At 44.3% G+C, this 23,569-nt stretch overlaps 1 protein-coding gene across 2 annotated transcripts; it reads left to right on the forward strand.

Annotated features, from left to right (window-relative positions):
• Positions 1-81: 81 nt before the first annotated feature.
• On the forward strand, positions 82-23,394 carry FAM160A2 (family with sequence similarity 160 member A2). 2 transcript variants are annotated; one of them, XM_025357614.1, is made up of 12 exons: positions 82-249; positions 10,013-10,341; positions 10,472-11,110; positions 11,482-11,640; positions 11,833-11,919; positions 12,121-12,288; positions 15,725-15,804; positions 16,012-16,175; positions 16,624-17,403; positions 19,842-20,020; positions 20,180-20,342; positions 22,859-23,394. In XM_025357614.1, exons 2-12 carry the CDS (start codon positions 10,204-10,206, stop codon positions 23,218-23,220), a joined length of 2,919 nt encoding a protein of 972 aa, XP_025213399.1. In that variant the 5' UTR covers positions 82-249; positions 10,013-10,203; the 3' UTR covers positions 23,221-23,394. The 2 variants fall into 2 exon arrangements, with proteins under 2 accessions (XP_025213399.1, XP_025213398.1); XM_025357613.1 differs by having other exon boundaries at positions 16,012-16,217; positions 22,859-23,388.
• Positions 23,395-23,569: the final 175 nt, after the last annotated feature.

Raw genomic sequence — 23,569 nt, forward strand, 5'->3', positions numbered from 1 at the left:
TGCGTTCAGCCGTTGCCAGGAAACAAGCGCCCTTGCTCGGGTTTGGTCGGGCTCAGCCAATGAGCTGGCACGCCATTGCCCAGTCGTGCGTCCCCGGGCGGTTACGTGTGGTGCGCGGGGGCGCGGACTGCGTGTGGCGTGGGGCGGGGCGCGGTTGGTGCGCCTGAGAAGCGATGGCGGCGGTCTGAACTCACCTAACACTGCCGCAACAAGCGGGCCCGGCCAGGTTCGGCGTTCCGTGAGTGAACAGTACGCATGGGCCAGAGGGCCTGGAGAGGCAGGCGCTTGGGAGGATGAGAGACTGGGAAAAGACAGTACCGGGTTTGGTTACTGTACTGGTTGTGAGGTGTTGGCAGGTGGTGAGGGTCCGGATGTGAGTGGCTAAGATAAGAGAAGGAAGATGAGAGCTTACAGGTGAGTGGACAAATGAGGGGCTGTGAGAGGCTGGCTGCTTTCGGAGGTGCCAAGTTGAAGGGACTCCTGAACGCGGTTTACTAAGGCTGGGGCCACTGAGGGCTGAGTTGAAGGATACTCTGGGACTAGTGTGAGGGGATAAGGCCTGCGCGAGGAGAGGGAGAGTCAAAGGCGCAGCTGGGAGCCTGCGGGGTGGCGGCAAATTGGTGAGGGAGTTAAAGGCGGGGCATGGATGGAGGGAATTAGGGCTGTGAGACTTGGATAAAGGTGAGAGGTTGATTCTGAGGCCTCCCTCGATGGACTGTCATGTTCAGTAAGAGCAATAGTTTAGGCAAAGTAGGGCAGCTTGGATGGAAGTGTTGTGCACCTGACTCCTCTGCTCCCATGGACTTTCCATATTCTGGAGGACAAGAAAATGAAGGTGTGTTGGGCAATAGTACTATGGTAATGAAAATAATATTTGAGGCTCAGTCTTCAACAGAGTAATCACTGAAACTTCAGTTCCTTCGACTTCCTCCTCTGGACTGCATAGTTGAAGATGGGCCCTCTCATGAAGGGTTTTGCGCTGTGACAGCTTGTGTTTTCTCTCTGCCTGCTTCTGGACAACCTTATTCGACTGCTGCTCCTTACCTGTGCTTAACTGTGGGTCTTTGATTGGACTGACCATATTCAGTTGCTAATTCTACTTTTATGGAGGTCATATGGTTTGCCCTATACAGCACTGTATTTAGGGTTCCGAACAGGGTGGCCTTGCTGTCCTTTCTTACAGTTGAATGTTTTAAAAAGCTAGCATATATTATATTTCAAATGTATGTTTGATGAGTTTTGACATGTGTAAACATCTGTGAAACCCATCATCACTCTCAAGATACTGAACATTTCAACCACCTGAAAATTCATCTCTTCATCTCCACACCCTGTAATTGGGTTCATCTTACTAGCATTCTTTTAGGTCCTCTTCTCCCCACCAACCCAAATGCACATGAAATTCTGGAAAGTTGTGTTGGCATTCAGTGATAACGGCCGCTTTCATACTACTAAATTTTCCTCTCTACTGCTAGTCTGTCATGGGGTTGGGACATCCTGATTCTTTCCACACCCAGGAAGAGTTAAGTCTTTCCTTAACTCTACATTGGACAGGGCGAAACCATTCCCCGAGAATTAGACAGCCTCAGTCCCCATTATTTTCCAGAGTCAGCTTCAGAGCCGACTCCTCTATCCTGTGGTATATTCTCATTGCTTCTTTCTGGAGGGCAAACAGGCCTCCATATTGGTAGAACACTTGGCAACTTGCCCAGACAGTCAGAACTTATAGTTCAGAGTTTAGAGTAGTGACTCCTAAACACTGGACCAAGGACCCTGTGCATGATAAAATTATCATCTATCCAAGATGGAGGGAGAGAAACAAAGACAGCATGGTTAGTTATAAGATAAAATTATTATCAGAGATTATCATTCATATTCTTTTGGTGTTGAAGTGCTCTTTCATTGATGCAGTAATGGTAACAGTAGATGGTGGGTTAAAAAAAGATCTAATTTACGTAAACAAAAAGTGACAACCCAATTTTTAATTTAAAAAATTATTTCTATAGCTTTATGAACTTCAGAAATTTAAAGTGATGATGGTGTGGCTGTTGTATTAGGTTGAGGAAGCATACATTTTTACAATGGTTCTGTGTAACTTGACATCTGAACAACATTCATGCTTTACATAGGGATTTCAAATTTTATTATACTGATTTATATAGATACCTTGTAAAGTAGACAAAGACAGGAACTTTCATTTTATAGATGAGAAATTAAATTCAATAACCAGAGGTCATATAGGGATACAGTGGGAAAGCTGAACCCAGAATTTTGTCTCGGAGAGAGAGAGACTTTGGTAAAGAAAATTTATAATAGACACTGAAGGTGATGTGGGAGGATTTTTTAATGATTTGTAATTGTTCAATTTCCAAAAGACAGAAAAGGGACTGTGAGGGTGACATAGGGATGAAGGTTATGGACATTGGAACAGATATGTATAATACCTGGATCACATCTTGATAGTGGATCATATCATGATAGTGATAGGATGAATCAAATCAAATATCAGATGGCTCTTAGGGACTGTCTAAATTCTTGGTTATAATGGAGAAAGCACTGGATTTGGTAAGCTTGTTGTTTGCTATACCAAACTCTGTTGAAATAGTAGTGCATTAAGTATAATGGATTTTGATTTGTGTCATATAGTGAGTGGTAGGTCTGAGAGGACGAAACATACACGAGGATGATAATGTAGAGATAGAAACATGTTTAGGGTACTGTGTTAGTCATTTATTCCATGTCTGCTCTGTGCCAGACACTCTACTAAGTACTAGGAGAATGAATTCATTTATTCATTCAACAAATACTTCTTGAACACATAGTTTGTGCTTGTGATGCTCACATATTATGGGATAACAAGATGAATAAAACAAGGTCATCTGAGCACTCAAGGGATTTTCAGTCTAGTTGGGAGAGTTAGACACATGAAAACATAATTTCAGTTTAGAGAGAGAATGTGAAATGTGAAAATATATCATAATAGGCCGGGCGTGGTGGCTCATGCCTGTAATTCTAGCACTTTGGGAGGCTGAGGCAGGCGGATCACTTGACCTCAGGAGTTTGAGAGCAACCTGGGCAACATTTTGAAACCCTGCCTCTACCAAAACAACAACAATAACAACAAAACCACCACAAAAAAAAAAACCCCACCAAAAATTAGCCAGGTGTGGTTGCACATACTTGTGGTCCTGGCTACTTTGGAGGCTGAGGTGGGAGGATTGCTTGAGCCTGGGTGGCAGAGGTTGTAGTGAGATGAGGTCACGCCGCTGCACTCCAGCCTGAGTGACAGAGTGAGGCCCCATCTCACCACAGGTATCTCGAAATTAACATGTCCAAAACAGAATTCATAGTCTTTGCCCCAAAAGGCCGCCTTTGCACTCATATCCCCATCTCAGTCCAGGCAAGGACTACATTGTCATCTTTCATACTTCCTGCTCTTTTACTCCCTGCATTCAATCATTTGCTAAAATCTTAATACATTTCCCTCTGTGTTATCTCTCTTCTCTATATCTCCATTGCTACATCTTCACTGTTAAAGCTTTAGTTTAGCTCCCCCTCACCTCATGTGATTTTTTTAAAACAATTTTTTGTCTTAAAACTTGCTCTTTTCTAGTCCATCCCTAGAATGATTTTTCTGAAAATATACATCTGATCACCGAACTCCTCTGCTTAAAAACTTTTGGCTCTTTGTGTCCTGTAGGACAACATCCAAATTTCTTAATATGGCATCATTTAGCTTCAGCTCACCTCTCCAGTCTCATCTGTCACTCCCTAGTCTGTGTTCTAGTTTGAAGAAATTGTTCAGAGTTCCCTAAAACCGTGCTGCTTTTATGAGCCTTGAAATCTTTGTAGTAGCTGCTTCCTCTACTAGGAATGCCTTTTCTTCTCTGCCCAGCTAACTTTCCTTATCCTTTAGGATCTAGTTCAGTTTCACCTCCTTTTTGACATCTTTGTCAAGGTAGAGATAACTGTGTGTGACATGAGGATTCATTGCTGTAAAGAGGAGTCACTGTAGAATAGAGGTTCACTTTTGTGAATTAGATGGGCTGTGCTGGAGTCAGATGAGGAGATCCCTGCAAGAAGCAGAAGCGATACTGTGGGGAGGGAAGGGAATGAGTTGGGACCATACCCTGACATCCCATTTGTCTGAGGGATGGAAAAGCAGGGAAGGTATGTGTAAACTGAGCTGTAGTAAATTCCTAGTAGGTGGTGTTTTTGGTTTGTTTGTTTGTTTTTTCCTTTGTATTCCTATGAGATTTTAATCAGGTCATTCACCTTTCAGTATTTAGGGTAACAGCCCATTCATCCTTCTTGCCTAGGAAGAGCCATCGTAAGGAGAGAGAAACCACAGAATTTTACTGACCTGTTCTTGGAAGATCATTTTGGTCTCTCCCTGTCCAACGTAGGTGTTGCAGGTATATCCCTTCCCCCAGTTCCCTCCTCTCTGCCTCTCCCAGTGCAAAGGTTCATAAGTGAGGCTGAGCCACTTCCTGCCCTGTATCTGCTGTTCTGAGGTTCGTTGTCACCCTTGCTGTGTGTGGCTGTAAGACTGTATTTTGGGCTGTAAGGTGAGTGCTTGATTTTGGCCATTTTGGGTCTGAGAGATCAGCTCCTGCCCCTTTTTACTCTGTGGCTGAGCCTGAAGGTAAATCTGGAGAGTGGGGGGTTCTGCTGTGTTTTTTTTCTTTTTTTTTTTTTTTTTCTGGACTTTGCTATGGGAGGAAAGGACACCATAAGAGGGTGGTGATTTTAACTTCTTTATCTTGTTCTGAATGTTGCAGAGAGTCTAAGTGGGTGATAGGAATACCAAACTATGACTTTCTTTTAAGCTTTTTTTGTATGTGAACAGGGCCCAGTTTAAGTGTTGGCTTTTGGAATCTGAGATGCTGATTCCAACATCTTCTCTTGAGGTCTTTGAAATGGCATTGTAGAACTGGGGTGGGCAGGCGGGTGAGGAAGGGTCCTGGAGGCTAATCTTACTTGGTTCCATGAGCAGTGCCCTTTGTTGGTCAAGTGGTGGACCAATAATGGGCACCTCAGGTATATTGCAAGCTAGGAGCAGTTAATGTTCGGAATTAAATTCCAGAAGTTGGAGGCAGTTTAGTTTTGGATATGTTAAGACTTTACTGAGACTGAATGCTTGGCCTTTCTTCAGCTGACTGAGGTATGTATGGGAGGCGATAAGGATGGACACATCAGAGCAGGTTATATCTCTTCTCTTAGAGATATGGGCATCTGGGTCAAATAGGATCAGGAGAAGGAAGGAGGAAAGGGACATGTAATTTACAGAGTATCTTCTTTATGGTTGGAATGCTACCTAAGTTATTATATGATTTAATTTTTAAAACTAGCAGTAATTATTTCATTAGGAATTTATAGATGAGGAAGCTGAGGCTCAGATATGTGAAATGGTTTATTTAAGGTCACACAGCTGGAAAATGGTGGACTGAGATTCAAACCACTGAGGGACTCCAGAGTTCAGACTTTATCTACTACTCTGTGTTATTCTTGTTTGATTGTCTTTGTTTTCATTCTTCAAATGAGATACAATTGAGAAGAGTGTTCCATAAGCAGTAATACTCTTTTTTCAGTGAGGCTGTTTGCAGGTGACAGATAGCTCAAGCTGAGTTTGGGAAGAATTTAATAAAGGGACTATATTTACAAAGATATGGGTAGGGTTTAAGGAAACCAACAAGGGGATGATGCAGTATCCCAGGGCTAATAACTGTAAGAAGGGCTAGCCATAGGGGAGAGTGCTTACCACTTTTCTCAACTGTTGACTTTTCCAGTCCATACCATAAATAGCTGGGTGGATGGATAAGTACTTGTTCCAGTGCATCCCTGCTGATGGCTACTAGTCTTTGTGGCTGTGTTGATGATTTATTAAGAAACCATGTATGAAAGACTGAACAGTGCTTCTGTGGCTTTGCCACCTTCTCACACATTTTCTTCTCTCCAACCCACAATCTTCTAGGTGAGTGAGGGAGGGAAGGCGGGGTGGGGTTGGTGGTGGATTGAATGTTAGCTTCTCTCTTTCTTCATGTTCAGATTTGCGTGAAGTAGCACCCATCCTTTATTTATTACTCTATTCTTCCTTTCTCAGAGAAGGTGTCTTACCTATTTTTCTGAATATACCTGATTTTAATGTCATTTATCTCTATCTTATTTATTTATAAATTGTCCCTTTCTTCAGACTACTTCTCTCACTTAACAGATACCCTTATAACTCCCCATCCTATAGCAAAACCAAAATGCTTTTTCTTGACTCCCCTTACCACAACTTCTTTAAGCTATTGCCCTGGTTTTTTTGTTTTTGTTTTTGTTTTTTTTTTGAGACGGAGTTTCACTCTTGTTGCCCAGGCTAGAGTGCAATGGCATGATCTTGGCTCACCACAACCACTGCCTCCTGGGTTCAAGCGATTCTCCTGCCTCAGCCTCCCCAGTAGCTGGGATTACAGGTGTGCACCACCACACCCAGCTAATTTTGTATTTTTTAAATAGAGACGGAGTTTCACCATGTTGGTCAGTCTGTTCTCAAACTCCTGACCTCAAGTGATCTACCTGCCTTGGCCTCCCAAAGTGCTGGGATTACAGGCATGAGCCACTGTGCCCGGCCTGCCCTATTTTTATCCTTTCTCATTTCACTGAATTTCCTGAAAGTACATCTTACTTTTCGATTCCTATACTTTAACCAACTAATTTGACTAAGTTTGTAAAAAACTTGATTGTGCCATTTTCAGTCTTCATTCTACTTGATCTTTCTATAGAACTATACACTATGGGCAACCTCCAGTTTCTTGAAACTTCCTTTCTTTGATGTCTAGATCATCATTTCTTGAATTTCTCCTTTTATTTCTGGCTACCTTCAAAGTCTTCTTTAAAGACTCCTCCTTTTTAACGTTCCTACATCCTGGTTTTCCCCAGGATTTTACCCTTACCTCCTTCATGATCTGCTGTTCTCCTTGCATAATTCCATCTACTTCCATAGTTTCATAGTTGCCTATAAGCTGCTAACTCTTGAATTTATATCTTTTGTCTTGATTTTATTCATTATCTCAAGTATGGTATTCCTGCTTGCTTTCTGGACATCATGAATATCCTGTAGATATCTCAAAACTTAACATACTCAAAACTGTACTCAACCTCTTTTCTAAAACACAGTTCCCCTTCTTACATGTTTCTAGTCTGTTAATGGCTTTATCTTTTACTGAATCTCCTATACTTCCTATGAAAGTCTTCTCTCATTCCCCATTTATTTGCCAGGTCTTATTGCTTTTACTTTGCGGTTAATTTAAATCTGGAGGCAGATACTCTGCATTTGCATTTTAGTCCTGTCACTTACTAGCTGGGTATGTTGGGCAATTTATTTAACCTCCCTGGGGTTTGATTTCCTTATATGTAAAATGTGGATAATAATACTTAAATGAGTTTTTATGAGGTTTAAATTAGCTACTTCGTGTAGTGCTGGAATGGAGCCTGGCATGTAGTAAATATATGTTTGCTGTAATAATTATTAATTCAGCATTCACTTTTGCAGGCATATTTGAGTTCAGGCTCTATGTTTGCACTGCGATATCAAAGAAAAATGAATGATATTTTTATTTTGTCAAGGAACTTGCTATTGATTGGCAGAGGTGTTACTGGTATAAATAATTTCAGTATTGCATGGAACATATTAAGATAGAGTTGAATCTCAGATTTATCTTTCCTGATATTTCTCTTACTACCATAGTTGATGCCTTACTTTTTTATTTTCAAATGTACTATTGAAACAGCTTCTTACAAATTGTCCACTGCAATCCATCTCTCTTCTGCTCCACCTTATACTGTTATCTGATATATTTTTGAAGGCCAATCTGATCTTATCATTTTCATGTTTAAAAACCTCCTTTGTTTCTAGGGTGTCAATAAGTAAAACCTAAACTCCTTAGCATAATATTTAGTGATATTTATAACCTTCACCCATATTTACCCTTCAACTAATGTTGTGCTTCTCTTCTCTGAATAGTCTGTAATTAAGGCACACTAAATTTGCAACTGTTCTTTGAATTTGTCATGTTCTTTCACAGTACCATAGTTTTGTACATAATGTTTTTAATATGAAGAAAACCTTTTCTTCTGCTCTCTACTTAATTAGTATCTCATTATAAGTTCAATATTAACTGTGTGGGACCCTCTAATAGCACCCCAAGCAGAGTTAGTTGCTTTCCTTCATGCCCCCATGACCCTTTTTATAAATACCTTTATTTATAATATTTGTTGGATTTACGTTTATGCTACCTCAACTGTTTTTATCCATCTTTGTTATTTCCAGTGCTTACTTAGAACAGTGACCAGTATTTTATCCATATGGAGGTACATTGAGTTAATCAATGAGTAAGTCCTACCTGCTCTTTAGGACTGGCCCCTCCCTTTGTAAGACTCACCTATTCTATAGAAATTTTCCTTAAACATAGTTGCTACCTTCCTTTAGTTGTGAGCTGGAAATTGTGTGAGAGAGTATCTGGGTGAAGGGAGATGTTGTTAATATAACCTTAAGGCAAAATGTGGGGCTGGTGCCAGGTCTCTGGATTCCTTCAGCCTTTGTTGAGTATAAAGAGGAAGGACAACTGAACCACCCCTTTCCTCTCAAGGTTTTATGCTTGTGAGAGACAGTACTGATGAGGGTGTGGTGGCTGTAAAGGAGAAGGAACCATAGTTCCTTGCAATAGCTACTTGGTGCTTTTTTCCTTTTTCTTGTGAGGATATCTTAGCATTTTCTTGGGAGTGAGTTTTGGATGTGTCTGGCAGGAGTGGAGATGGGAATGTGTCTGTCTTCCTTAGTGGAAGGGAAACAGCTCTGCTGTATTGGTTGGCTCTGAATTCTTCCTCTTAAGAGTATTCAGTCAGTTAAGGGTCTATTTGCTCATCTCCCATGGGTCACTGGGTAGGTTTCTAGGGAAGCACCTGTGATAGACAGAAAGACATTTCTTCTTCAGTAGTCCCAGAGGGCTAGAGTCAGATCAAGGCTGGATTTCTTGATTGATTGTTCATTCATTCATTCATTGACTCACTCACTCATTTACTTCAGCATTTATACATTCAACAAATATTTATTGAGTCCCTAGGCCCTGGGGATACAACAGACACAATAAGATAAACCCTGCCCTCCAAGAAGCTACCTAATGTGTGGAAGATAGACAAATAAATAAATCATTTCCGAGAGTGAAACTGCTAAGAAGAAAGGATTAGGAAGCTAGAGAGTGAAGGTGAGAAGATGTGCTATTTAGATAGAATTGTTAAGCAGGGCCTCTCTGGGGAGATAACATTTGAAAACAAACAAACAAACAAACAAAAAAATGAGCAATGACAGCAGTGTGAAGAGCAGGAGAAGGACATTCTAGTCTAGGCAGAGGGAACAAAAAGTATTCAAGAAGGCCTGTGTCACTAAAGTGTGAGTGAGAAGGAGAATGGTAGGAAGTTATACAGATTACATTATTTAGGCTCCTGTAGGCCAAGATAAGGAATTTGAACTATTATAGTGTGTTAGGAAATTATTGGAGAGTATTCAACAGAGGACAGGTCATATAATTTAGGTTTTAAAAATATCACTCTGGTTGTTGTGATAACTCTCAGGAGGATAATAAAGGAATCATGGAGGCCAGATTGGAAGCTACTGCAATAGTGAGACATATTTTGAAGGTAGAGATGATAGGGTTTGCTGATGAACTGGATATTGGAAGTAAAGAAAAGAAAAAAGAAGGATAATGTGCATGTTTTCAGCTTGAGCATTTAGGTGAATTTTGGTATCATTTTCTTTTGAGATGGAGAAAGTTGAAGGAGTAACAGGTTTGGTGGTAGAAATCTGAGTTCTGTTTTAGACATGTCAGTTGCTGACTGTGTGTGGGTGTGCGTGTGCGTGCGTGTGTGTGTATGTATGTATAGGTGTGTGGAGTTTTCAGTGGGGTGGTGGGTCTGAGTTCTGGAAAGTGAGCTTCTATTTATCCCTTCCATTATCTCTTCTCTGAATTAGATTTAGAAATCTGGACTGGCCAGTGACCTCATGGCTTGCCATTCCAGCCTGGTATAACCTCTGGCTCCATGGGCAGCTACTGGCTCCTACAGACCGGATGAAGCAGACTGGAGACACAAGTGGAGAAAACCTCCAGCTGGCAAATCCTCAAAGTACAGGCCTCTGGCTGCCAGTCCTGCCCAGCCTGCCTCATGGAGAGGATGAATTGGCTGAGCAGACTGGCCTCCCGGGGCCCTGGGCACCGTATACCTCAAGGGGCCAATCTCCAAACCCCAGTCATGGCTGACCCTGAGACCTGCCTCATGGTCTTCAAGAATCACTGGTCCCAGGTAGGAGACTGTATGGCACAGGGCTTCGTCTGCTGACCACCTGAGTTCTCCCAACCTTCTGTATTCTCCTCATCCCATTTAGTCACCTTATCAACTTAGATTCCTTCCATCTTCTGTCCTTTTTCCCTAGGTGGTGCGAATCCTGGAGCGGCAAGGCCCTCGGGCACCTCCTGGGGGTGCAGATGATCTCAGTGCTGTGCGCAACCACACTTACCAGATGTTGACACTGCTGGCAGAGGATCGTGCAGTTCCTTCGACCCCCACAGGCCCTGGCCCCCTGCTGGAGTTTGCTCTGCATGAGGATCTGCTGACCCGTGTGTTGACATGGCAGCTGCAATGGGATGAGCTTGGGGATGGGGTCGAGGAACGGCGGGCTGAGCAACTGAAACTATTCGAGATGCTAGTGAGCGAAGCTCGCCAGCCACTGTTGCGGCATGGTCCAGTTCGTGAGGCTCTGCTCACTCTGCTGGATGCCTGTGGCCGCCCTGTGCCCAGTAGTCCAGCACTGGATGAAGGCTTGGTGCTACTTCTCAGCCAGCTGTGTGTTTGTGTGGCCCAGGAGCCTTCATTGCTCGAGTTCTTCCTGCAGCCACCTCCTGAGCCTGGAGCTGCTCCCCGTCTTCTTCTCTTTTCTCGCCTTGTCCCTTTTGTGCATCGAGAGGGCACCTTGGGCCAGCAGGCCCGTGATGCCCTACTTCTTCTCATGGCTTTGTCAGCTGGGAGCCCCACTGTGGGCCGCTACATCGCGGATCACTCTTACTTCTGCCCGGTTAGCACCCCCTGGCATGGAGGGTAGGGTATGGCATGTAGATACTGGACAGCACCTTCCTATCCAGGAGAGGGGGAGAGGCTATGTACCAGGGCCCGTTCCTCTAGGAAATAGTTCCTGGATTTGAAAGCAGCCCCCTGGAGTTGTAGTGGGGATGAGTCATGGGCTTAGATGGATAGGGCAGATACTAAGGCTCTTCGTAGGCTCGTGAATTCTAGGTGAGTTTCCAGCACATTGGGTAGCCAAATGCTTGCTTTGGTAATAACTTATACCCCTATTCCCATCAAAAGTCTGGATTAATAGCTCCCCTATTCCACTTTTTATATTTTATAAATATATTTTATATATGAGCCTTTGGTAACTTCTCATAGGTGCTGGCCACAGGGCTCAGTGCCCTGTACTCATCACTGCCTCGAAAGATTGAGGTTCCAGGGGATGATTGGCACTGTCTGCGACGGGAAGACTGGCTGGGAGTGCCAGCCCTTGCACTCTTCATGAGTTCCCTAGAGTTCTGCAATGCAGTAATTCAGGTAGGACTGGAGTTTCCTGGAAGTCTGGCCCTTGATCATTCTTGGGAGATGAGGTAGGAAGGGATATATTCCCTGGAGTTCTGTCATTTTTCCATCTTGGAAGTAGGGTGCCTCTCTGTAGTGCACTGTTCTACTCCCTTCCAGGCAGTGGTTGCCTCATAACCCTCCCGGTTCTCTCTTACACTCCTACAGGTGGCTCACCCCCTGGTGCAGAAGCAGTTGGTTGATTATATCCATAATGGGTTCCTGGTGCCTGTCATGGGTCCTGCCTTGCACAAGGTGAGAGTCATGGGTGGCAAGGCAGATAAGGGGCTAAGCTGCAGTGGTAACTTCAGTGCCAGGACTAATGTAGGAGGTGGTGGGTAGAGTACTCCTCCCTTTTCCCCTGTCTGCTCCTGATTTGTCTTAGAATCCAGGGAGCATGGCCCTGTATGTGCAGGGAAGCTGTACATTTCCAGACTTTCCCTTCTTTTTGTCCAGACCTCTGTGGAGGAGATGATCGCCAGTACCGCCTATCTGGAACTTTTCCTACGGAGTATCTCAGAGCCTGCTTTGCTCCGTACCTTCCTGCGATTCCTGTTGTTGCACCGGCATGACACCCACACCATCCTCGACACCCTCGTTGCCCGTATTGGCAGCAACTCCCGGGTATGGCCCTTACGCCTGTCCTGGGTTACCTGGATGAGCCATCTTCTCTCTCTGACCTTTGTTCTGGGAGGGTATTCCTGCCCTTCTTTTACCTTTATCTCCAGCAGTCACCTCAAAATTAAGTGGCATTAACTTTACAGCATTAAACTTTTAACCATTTCGGGTACATATTTTAATCTATTCCCCTGCTTTTATAATAGATGAATCTAGAACACAGTCACCTTTTCTGGATGACTTTGGCTGTTCATCATGACTATAGGTTTTGCTACTGTACTGTGTTTGTAATGTAGTATTGGCCTGAGTTCTCTTAAACTGTTTGTCACTCTGTGGCCTGCTATGGGTGACTTGAGAGCACTTTAAGTTGTGTGTCTGCTTTGATAGATGATCCAGGTGCTACTGATATGCTTACCTTCTTTCTTCTTTGGATTTGCTGCTTTTGAACTATTACTTGGAGCACTCATCCACCCATCTATCTACTTTCGCTCCTTCTTTCTAAACATTTTTATTGAACATTCACTGTGTGCCATACTGTTTGCTGGTACTGGAGATACAATGATAAATAAGGTAGACATTGTTGCTGCTGACTTCCTGAAGCTTACTTTGTAGAGAAGACAGACAAGCAAACACATTAATAAGTTGTGGTCAGGGTTATGAAAAACCTGCTTAGAAATAATAGGGTGGTCAAGGAAGACCTCTGAAGAGATGACATTGAACTGAGACATAAAGATTATAAAGGAGTTAACTTACTGATCAAATAGAAGAACAGAAAAACAAAGGGAACAGCATGCAAAGGACATCAAATGGGGGAAGGGCTTAACATGTTTGAGGAAATGAAAGACTAGAGGTGTAGTGAGCAAGGGGAAGAAAGGAATGAGATAAAAATAGAGGAGTAAAATTCAGATCATGCATGACCTGGAAGATCATGGCAAGAACTTTGGATATTAACAAATAGAAATATATATAACATGGGAGTGGATAGATTCCAAGTTATAAAGACTTAAGCCTTTCTAGGAGAATAAAGCATTAATTTTGCCATGGACTTCATGGCATTTATTTTGCCTCTGGGACCATTTTTGCTTCCTTTTTTTATTATAAGTTAAAGTTCCCTGGATCCATGTGTTTAAAATAGAAGTTCTTTCATCACTAAGGGCTCTGGAGAACTTTGAGATAATGAGGTACTTGGTAGTAGAGTTCCAGGTCAGTTTCCTGGATAGCTGTGTTTTGTATAGGTGCAGTTTCTGAAGCTAAGTTAGGGTGTATAAGAAATATTCCAGACTGATTGATTAAACCAGTGTTTACAAACCAAGTGTATACTTTAGAAACATCTATGAATCTTTGAAGATGGCAACTAATAACTACAACAGCTTCTGAGCTGTACCTCAGATTTCTTGAATCTTTGGGAGTAGGCTCAGGGCATGTGTATTTTTAAAATTTTCCAAAAAGTAATCATGATAGATGCCTTGGGTTAAGATATATTGGAACCAATAGGGAATAGGTATTAAAGCTTTAATTTTACAAAGATACCAGAAGTATTTTTTTTCCCTCATTATGCTGAAATTAGGCCATGATTGGCTTCAGATTTTCCTGTTCATGTTTAGAGACAGTTGATTTTCTTTTTGAGGTTTTATCTGTTGTTTCTATCCATCTTCCTTTTGTCTTAACTTATCCTAATTTTGATTCTTACTCGCTATCTTTCATTTATTTTTAGTAGTTGTTTCTCTTAGGCTCCCATTTGGTCCCCTGGTCTTAGGAGCCTTACATGTTCTTGGGATGTTTCTTCTTGGTTCCTGGTTCTTGGAGGAACAGATCTCTTCTAATTTCAGGATGCCCGTGTTGAACATGCGGATGCTTTCCTTTCCACTGTGGTCCTTTCAAGCTTGATTCTTTGGCTTGACTTTGTAACTTATATAGCCTGTGTGCCTTGAAGTGACTAATTTTGGCTAACCAGCCTGTGTTTATTTCCTATTGCTGTCATAACCAATTATCAAACCTAATGCTTAAAACAGATTTATTGTCTTACAGTTTTGTAGGTCATACGTATGACATGGATCTTGCCAGGCTAAAATCAAAATTTGGGGGGATGGGATCTGTGTCTGATCCCATCCTGAGACCTGATCTTTCAGGAGGCCGTAGGGGAGGATCCATTTCCTTACTTATTTCTATTGGCAGAATTAATTTTCTAGCAGCTGTGGGATTGAGATCTCTGTTTTCTTGCTGGTTGAAAACTGAAGAACATTCTCAGCCTGTAGAGCAACCAGATTCCTTGGCTCATGGCCCCCTTTCATCCATAGATAATAGATACCTGTGGATCTCTATTATCTGTGGATATCTAGGATAATCTCATCTCAAATTCCATAATCTTAATCACATTTGCGAAGTTGTCTCTGCCACATAAGGTGAAATATTTTTAGGGTCTGGAGATTAGGATGTGGACATCTTTGAGGGACCACTTTTCTATCTACTTACTACTTTTCAGTGAGTCTGAATTTTTTCATTGCTAGCTAAAGTGGTCATTTAGGATAGCCTGCTGAACATCCATGCTGTTCAAAATGTAAACTGCTATCATGTGTTTTTCTTGTTGTGTGGTTGACTTTTAATTCTCTCATGATCATTTAGCAAATAATGAATGCCTAAACTGTTCAGGTAGTGCCCTAGACCAAGACCCATTTGTTATCTTCAGGGAGCTCAAGGTGTCTGACACACTTGCTATAAGGGAAGCATAGAGATAGTGCTAGGAAGATTCAGAGAAGTGAGGGAGAGGTTACATTTGTGTTTTCTTTGCCTAGTCGGAGATGAACTAACCTTCTTCCTTTTCTAAAATTAAAGGTTTCCTTTAATCTTGACCCACCTACTTTTTCCTTTTCCTGTCAGCTGCCCTTGAGTTGTTCTTCATCCTGCCTTCTGAGAGATACACTAGTGTTAGAGAGGTGACTCAGACTTCATATTCGCAGCCCCACCTACTTCCCAGTTGGGAATCTTCCGGGTTCCCTCTAGTTTCTTATTGGTAGGCATTCAGTTACTGTGTTGCTACAGTCCCTTCTGGCAGGCATTCACTTAATTACCATGTTTCTGTTGTCCTGTTAGTCATTCACTCAATCACAGTATTTCTTAGAGTCTCTTCTCATGGATTTTCATTCAAGTGTTGCTGGAGTCTCTGCTGACCAGGTATTTGTAGCTAGAGAGTCTGTAGAAGTCCATTGGGTCTGAGATGCTTCATTTGTATGAACAGTAAAGTCTTGCTCACAAAGATCTTTGTGATCATCTAGCTAATACTTGAATGACTTATGTGCTATGCGTGGTGCATGGGCCTCTAGGAGTTCCTCTAGGAGTGGTTGGTTGGCCAACTTGGGGTTGGGGGGTTCCCATTTGGTGAATGGCTTGGAGGGCAGAGAGCTCTTATGGTGACTCCCTTCCTCCCCTCCACTCCCCCACCCAGCTCTGCATGGTCTCTCTGAGTCTCTTCAGGACCCTCCTGAACCTCAGCTGTGAGGATGTCCTGCTGCAGCTGGTTCTCAGGTATCTGTTGGGGCAGGGCTGAGGGATGGCTGACCCTGAAGCCTCAGAGTCTTGTGCATTGCTGGGGCAATGGGCTGTATTGGGGTTGCTCATGAGTTTCCACTTAGAGCCTGGCTTAACCATACAGTTTCATTGGCCTGATGTTCTTCTAGGCCCTGTCCTTCCTTCCTGATCTACCCTGTGTCCCCTTTGTGTTGTCTTTCTCAGGTATCTTGTTCCATGTAACCACGTTATGCTGAGCCAGAAGCCAGCTGTGCGTGATGTAGACCTATATGGACGAGCAGCTGACAAGTTTCTCTCCCTAATCCCTCGCTGTTGTCGGCACCACGCCCCCAGCCCACCTCGTCCAGAGCATGCCTCATGGGCACGAGGTGGGCCTAGCAGAGAGACAGGGAGAAGGGAGGACATCACGGGTATGGCCTGGGTTCTGGGGGAGCGTAACAAGGATGGGCTGGGGTGAGGGGAGGAAGATGGCCATGAATGACATTCTGTCTTTGGGGAGGTTGATGAGGGTGTCTTGCAGGGAGGATCCTTAACACTCACCAAAGAAAATTAGAGTGGGACTTCTGGGCAAAGCTATTCTTGTTCTTCTCTCTAGTCGTATACTCTTCCTGTTTCCATTGTTTCTTCAGTGGTGATGGTGGTGAGTGGGAGTGGTGGATGAGGATAAGGTTAATTAGGAGGTTGGAGAGTTAGCTGTCTGAATAGGTTCAGTGTTTCTGCCTTCCCATTGTCTTCTTTCTTAGTCTCCCGAGGTGTCTTATCTCTCCTCCTGAACCTATGTCTCCTTGATTTCTCTTATATTTTTTCCCTTTGCAGGTCCTGGAAGCCCAAGTGTGGACTCCTCTTCTGTGGTGACAGTACCCCGGCCCTCCACACCATCTCGTCTGGCTCTCTTCCTGCGGCAGCAGAGCCTGGGTGGCTCTGAGTCTCCAGGCCCAGCCCCTTGCTCACCAGGGCTTTCTGCATCCCCAGCCTCCAGCCCTGGCCGATGGCCTACCCCTGCAGAGGAGCCTGGAGAGCTGGAAGACAATTACCTGGAGTATCTGCGTGAGGCACGTCGTGGTGTGGATCGCTGTGTCCGAGCCTGTCGTACCTGGTCTGCCCCCTATGATGGCGAGCGGCCCTCTCCTGAGCCGAGTCCTTTTGGCTCCCGGACTAAGAAACGCAGCCTACTGCCTGAGGAGGACAGGAACAATGTTGGGGAAGGGGAGAAGGAAGAGCTGGGGAGTAAGGGGCTGGCTGGGGGTGCAGGGGAGGGCCCTGGTCACCTGCCCCCTCTCCAGCTCAATGGAGTGCCAGGATCATGGCCTGAGGGGGCCAAGAAGGTTCGTCTGGTGCCAAAGGAGGGAGTTGGGGAACTGCTAGAGGGCACCTCTGAGGGCATGGCAGGACTGGAGGGCTTTGGGCAGGAGCTCCGGGAGCTAGAGGTGGCATTGAGCAATGGGGGAACTGGCTCAGAGTCCCCCTTAGAACCTCCACTGCCCCTTGAGGAGGAGGAGGCCTATGAGAGCTTCACCTGTCCCCCTGAGCCCCCTGGACCCTTCCTCAGCAGCCCTTTGCGGACTCTCAACCAACTGCCAAGCCAGCCCTTCACTGGTAAGCTACTTAGCCTAGGCCTTCCCTTCTGTGTACTCTTTGCATGTTCTCGACATGTTTGTGCTGGTTTCTTGGACCTCTTGGCCATGTCATTTCTGTGTACTTGCCTAGTCCCTTATCCATCTTGCTTGCATCACTTCCAGATACATGTCATGTCATACTTGTGTCCCTGTGTCTGTCTGTATGTCTTCCATGCTTGTGCTGGGTTGAGTATTGACTTACATCTGAGCCTTGTATGTCTGTCCTATGTGCATGTTCCTCCTCTTTCCTTAGTCTGGCCATTTCCTGTGATTTGTGATTAGGATATTCTGTGTTTGGTGTTTCCTGGTGAATCACAACAATATTTCTGAACCATATGGAAGATATATGTGCTGTCCTGTGTGGAGAGGCACCTGTAAACACTCTCTATGCCATTCCCTCCAGTGTGTCTGGGTATTGGGTTTTCTGTCAGCTCTCCTGGGGCCTAGGGTTAACCTTCTGGTATTTTTCTCCCTACTCAGCTCCTTCCTCCCCATCTCTTTAAAGAAGAACTTGATTTCAAGTTTTTCCTGTTCACTTCCTTATACCTTCTTGGTTACCATGACTGTCTACTAGCACTAAGACTGTCTTAAGCAGATGGGGTGCAGTCTCTTCGAAGGCAAATGACAAAACGTGGCCCTGAGCTCCCTGGTGGAGTTCATTTGGACTCTCAAGGATGCCCTGGAGCTAGACTTGATCTGAGTGGTTGGACTAACTCCTCTTTGTTTTTGTATGAGAGCCAGCTTGCCCCGCCATTCCAAACCTCAGGCCAGGAAAACCAGGAAACCAAACAAAAAACAAACCCACCTCTGAGAAATAATGGCTAAGGCTAAGATCACAGGCCTTGGATTATGCATACCTTACGTTTCCATCTCTGCTATAGATGCATATAAATCATTTACTACAATTATGGCACATTGTGAGAACTCAGCAAGTGGTAGCTTTTCACTAGGATCTCTGGGTGCATAGCAGATTTAAGTTGACTAAGGCAAACACTCATCTTCCAGTTGTTCATAGGTTCATAGTCAGATTGTCATGCCTTGATAAGTTCATGTCCTGACTGGGCCTGGGAGATGCTGGTCATCCTGCTCATATAGCACCAGCTTCTGCCATGGAGTTGTGCCAGTTCCCTCTTGCCTCCTACAAAAAATCTGTCTTTCCATTTATTTAGCCTCTGCTCTATTCCTTTCAGCTCAGTACCACCATGCGGTAACGTGCAGGTTTTACCACACTCTTGAAGTATTAGTTGAAGCTTTTGTCTTGTTTTCCTTTGGTAAACTTATCTGAGCTTTTCGAATTTTTTTTTTTTTTTGTCAAGAAAATTCCAGGAAATGAAAGGAATAGGACAAAATTATGGGGTATCTTAGGACTCTGTTAAGCTAGAGTTGTTTTGAAGCTAATGTTAGACATGTGCCCCTGGAATGAAAAATGTTTTAGGATCTTTTTCAGGATTCACTCCATCCTGCCCTCCATCATTCTTCTGTCTCAATTCATAGTACAGTTCTTAGATATACTCCCTTTCGCCAAAAAAATCACTGATCAGAAGGACTTGATGGCTATAGAGGCCTACTGCTGGTGATCTGGCTTAGCTGAGGTCAGTTTTCCCAGTGGATAATACTGATCCTTTCCCTTCCCTTCTCTCCCACCAAAGGGTCTGTCCTCAGTCAGTTTCTCTGCCCCTGCACTAAGCTATCCTTTTACTACATATTCTGTTCCACCTTCTTGGTTCCCAGCTTCTGAAAGACAAAACTGATGTCTTCTCTGGTCCTCCAAAGATTTTTTTTCCCTAACTTTAAATTGGCTCACATAGTTACTTTGTCTTTGCAACACCGTCTTCTAGCTTTCTTTCTGAGCAGGTTTAGTGTTATCCTCCGTTTTTTGTGGAACCTAATTCTTTTTGGACCTAGTTACTTTATCAACCTATTTGTTCTTCTATTGTGCCTCTTGGGTGAGTCTTTTATAAAAACAGAGTATGTAATTGTATCTACGATTATAATTGAACACTTAAAATTTGCCATATCTGAGGCTAAATGCTTTATATTGATAACTATTCATCACCTTATGAGGTAGGTATATTTTCCTATTTTATGAACTAGGAAATAAGGCTTGGAAAGTTTTGACCTGTCCAAACTAGTAAAGGGCAAAGCCAATGAAACCAGATCTCTCAGACTTCAGAGCCTCAGATCTGGCTCGTCAGCTTGAATGTGTGTAAAGCTGGCATCTGGAATCTTGTGGGTCCATATAGTGTCTGCCATCTTATTTCCTCCAGAATAGGTGGCCACAGGATATTTAAACATACCCAGAGGCTGACATACAAAAAATTTTCATCTGGTGGGGGTCTCTTGTTTTGGGGAGGAATGCGTGTGACGTGCATTGTGTTCAGGCCTTGTATCCTTGTGCCCACCTCCCCCCCAACCCAGGCCCCTTCATGGCTGTGCTCTTTGCCAAACTCGAGAACATGCTGCAGAACTCCGTCTATGTCAACTTCCTGCTGACGGGGCTGGTGGCCCAGCTGGCCTGTCACCCCCAGCCCCTGCTCCGCTCTTTCCTGCTCAACACCAACATGGTCTTCCAGCCCAGTGTCAAGTCCCTGCTGCAGGTGTGCGATGCATGCATGCGTGGGTGCGTCCAGGCTCCATGGTGGGCCTGGCCCGCAGCTGGAGTGACCGTGGGTGGGCTGGGAACAGGTCCAGTGGGACTAGAAAGGACTGTATCAGTCTAGAGGTGCTCAGAAATGTCATGAAGGTGTGCTTCATAGGTGCTGGGCTCTGTGAAGAATAAGATTGAGAACTTTGCGGCTTCCCAGGAGGACTTCCCAGCACTGCTATCCAAAGCCAAGAAGTACCTCATTGCCCGTGGCAAGTTGGACTGGGCTGAGGGCCCTGCAGCAGGACCTGCCCCGCGCCGTTCTGATCCCCTAGGTGAGGCCTATCCCACCACACTTGTAACTGCCCTCCCTAAATAGCCTATTAACCCAGGTTAATTGAGCTCTTATTAAGAGTGAAATGTTGTGCCAAGACCTGGTGAGTTATAGAAAATTGAGTCTTCATGTTTGTTTTCAGGCTTCTGGTCAGAGGACAGAACATAGTTCTATCTATTAAGAGCCAGATGAGAAGTTCTAGCAAAAACTACTCTAGAATTTGGGGACAAGAAAGAGGACAGAGTAGTCTCTAGGTTGCGATATTATTACAGCTTAGTAAAGGACATGGCATTTGACATGGGCCTTGAGAGCTGGGTAGGACTTAAGTAGGCAAAGGAGTGGGGAATCTTTTTTTTTCAGGAGAGATCCTGGACTGTTTAGTTGGAGTAGGGGATTTAAAAGATGGTGGAATAGTTGGTAGTAAGGCTAGAGAGATTTGGCTGGAGCTCAGTTTCTCAGAGTAGAAGTTGGGATGTTTTAGGCAGTGAAAAACCACTGGAAGTTCTAAAGCTGGAAGTGGAGAGATTACTATGTTAGCTCAGATGAAGTCAAGCTAGGAGAAAAGAGTCAGGAAGCATCAGGAGGCTTCTGCCATATGTAGATGTTACCAGGGAGGCTTGAATTAGAATAGTGGACATGGAAGGGAAGCATTTAATGAGGCAGAAATGAGAAGGAAGTGTTGGTAGAGTTTGGTGAGTGGTGTAAGGAAGGAGGAAGAATTAAATGTGGTTATGAAGTTTTAAATCTAGACTTTTCGCTTAACAAGTATCTTGAACATTTGCCATGTGTGCCGGGCATTGTCTTTGGTACAGGGAATTCAGGGAGGTACAAGATGTAATTTCTGCCTTCAAAGAATGTACAATCTGGAGAGTGACTAGAGGAATGTAATACCAGAAGTAGGAAGGTCCTAAAGGTGTTGGGAGTAATGGGATCTAGAACAATAGAAAAGGATTAACTTTGGACAGGAAAAGGCTTTTTGTTTTTCTCCCTTTGAGGAAAATGAGCAGAGAGCAAGAAGGAACTGACAGGTGCCAGTTAGTTGTGAAGTGTAGAGGAGAAAGGGATTTCACATCATTCTTTATTTACTAATCAAAGTAGAAGGCAAAATGATACGCTGAAAGCAGAGGTGGAGGCTTAATGAGAAAAGTGTACGGGTTGGGAAGAGAGTACCACAAAAGTTACTGCACAGCTGTGAAGTCTCAGGTAAAGTTCTTTTGCATGATTTCTTCATGGTCTAGTATTGTAAATATTTCTTCCTTCTACATTTCTGGTGCTGGGGTCACTGTAGAGGGGCCAGGTAGACAAGGTAGACAAGACACAGTCTAAGCCCTTAAGCTCACAGGTTAGTGTGTGAGGTAGAAGACATAGAAATAAATTAAGTATGTTGAGTTAAGGGAAGTAAAATTGGGATTCAGTGGAAGACAAATCAAGAGGAGGCTTCCTAGAGAAGTGGGGATTATAAAATTTCACCTAGAATGATGAAAAAATTAGGGAGAAGAAAATTTAGGCAGAGGGAGCTACAGGTGCATGAAAAGTGCCTGGAGGGTTCCAGGGTGATAGATGTGGATGCAAAAGCAAGATGGGGTGTGGAGAGTTTGACAAGAAATTGTAGGAGTGTGAGCCTGATTGTGAAGGACTCTGAATGCCAAATTTAATAGATCGGTATAGTATTTCTGTAGCCAGTATTAGATGTAGGAAATGGGAATTGTTATTAGAATCTAGGCCTTTATAGTAGATATGGATCCAGACCCAGAAATCTAGGCAGAATGTTAGAGGCAAGAGGACATTGTTTTGAATGGCTCACTTGAGTCTAAGCTGACTTGAAATTGACTGCAACCAGTGGGAGAGAGGCTTTGGTGCAGGACAGGGACTGGTGAATGGTGAAGTGGTGAATGGTGAAGAGCAGATTTTGGAGGGATAGTAGAGTATGACAGAAGTGAAATTGTCACTGAACTATAATTGCATATATAGCCCCTGTGGGTATTGTAGGAGCAGAGGATGTGGATTGGGTGTTATAGATAAGCTGGGAAAGAGGTGGTTGACTGGTTCGGAAGGGTGATGGGAAGCATGAAATCAGGGCATGCTGTAGACAGAGGAGAAATAGCTTGGTGGTGGTAGATTAGTGATTGGAAAGAGGAGAATTCATCAGGGTCAGAGGGCATGGAGAAGGAATGGATCTTAACTGGGAATGAAGTGGCTAAAGTGTTGATTAGTTAAAGACTGAGAAGGATGGTTGGCTGGGTGGGGAGGCTGGATAGAGGGAAAAAGGCTGGGCAGGTAGTATTTTTGGTGTTAGAGTGAGAAAGAACTCCTCACTCTAGTCCTCAGAGTCAACTTCAGGGATGGGACAGGAAATGGTACCTGAGGTTCATTTCTGGTCCATTTTGTCCTTTTTTCCATTTCCTCAGAACCCTAAAGGAGAAGTCCAAGAACCTAGGGGGTGGGGGAATCTCCCCTCTCAGTCCAAGGGAGGTTCCTTGATCCCAGCACCTTCATGATACCCCTGTTTATTCCCAGTGAAGAGCCGGAGGCCATCCTTGGGGGAGTTACTCCTGCGGCATGCACACAGTCCAACCAGGGCCCGGCAGGCGGCACAATTGGTCCTTCAGCCTGGGCGAGACGGAGCAGGACTTGGCCTAAGTGGGGGCTCCCCTGGGGCTTCCACTCCAGTTCTACCTGCCCGGGGCGGGGCCCCTGAACGCCAAGGTGAGGCTCTTCGAGTCAAGAATGCTGTCTACTGTGCAGTCATTTTCCCTGAATTTCTCAAGGAGTTGGCTGCCATCTCCCAGGCTCATGCCGTCACCTCACCTTTCTTGTTGGAGACTTCAGAGGAAGGATCTGGCCCTCTCATCTCAGGCTATGGGCCCCTCAATCCTTAACTTTCTTCCATGGACAATCAGGGCCATGGGTGGCCTGGGCCCGGGCTGGGGCTAGGGCACAGGCTCCTTTTTATGTTTCGAGGCAGTGGCAAAAGGACTTTTTAATTTATTTCAGATGAATGTTTTATGGAGAACTTGTTGCAATATGTATAAAAGGGAAATCTCTATTCTGTGCTCATTTTTCTTTCCCATTCTTTTTCTGTGGGGCTGGGGCCCCAGAAAAGGTTGTATATAGTGGGGGAGGTGGTCAGGAGTATTTTCTCTTTGGTGAGGACATTGCTGCCAAGGTTTCAAGGTACCCCTTATGCCCTTAGAGGGTGAAGGGACTCTTCCCTCTTCTCTGGATCCC

The sequence above is a fragment of the Theropithecus gelada genome, chromosome 14 (genome assembly GCF_003255815.1).
Source record: "Theropithecus gelada isolate Dixy chromosome 14, Tgel_1.0, whole genome shotgun sequence".
NCBI classification, from domain to species: domain Eukaryota; kingdom Metazoa; phylum Chordata; class Mammalia; order Primates; family Cercopithecidae; genus Theropithecus; species Theropithecus gelada.

Excerpts from the sequence above, each read along its gene's own strand:
- FAM160A2 (XM_025357613.1), top strand. The coding sequence starts at position 10,204 with ATGGAGAGGATGAATTGGCTGAGCAGACTGGCCTCCCGGGGCCCTGGG. Across the intron at positions 11,641-11,832 it reads TCTGCAATGCAGTAATTCAG|GTGGCTCACCCCCTGGTGCA; the intron begins GTAGGACTGGAG and ends ACACTCCTACAG. Across the intron at positions 15,805-16,011 it reads CTGCTGCAGCTGGTTCTCAG|GTATCTTGTTCCATGTAACC; the intron begins GTATCTGTTGGG and ends TGTCTTTCTCAG.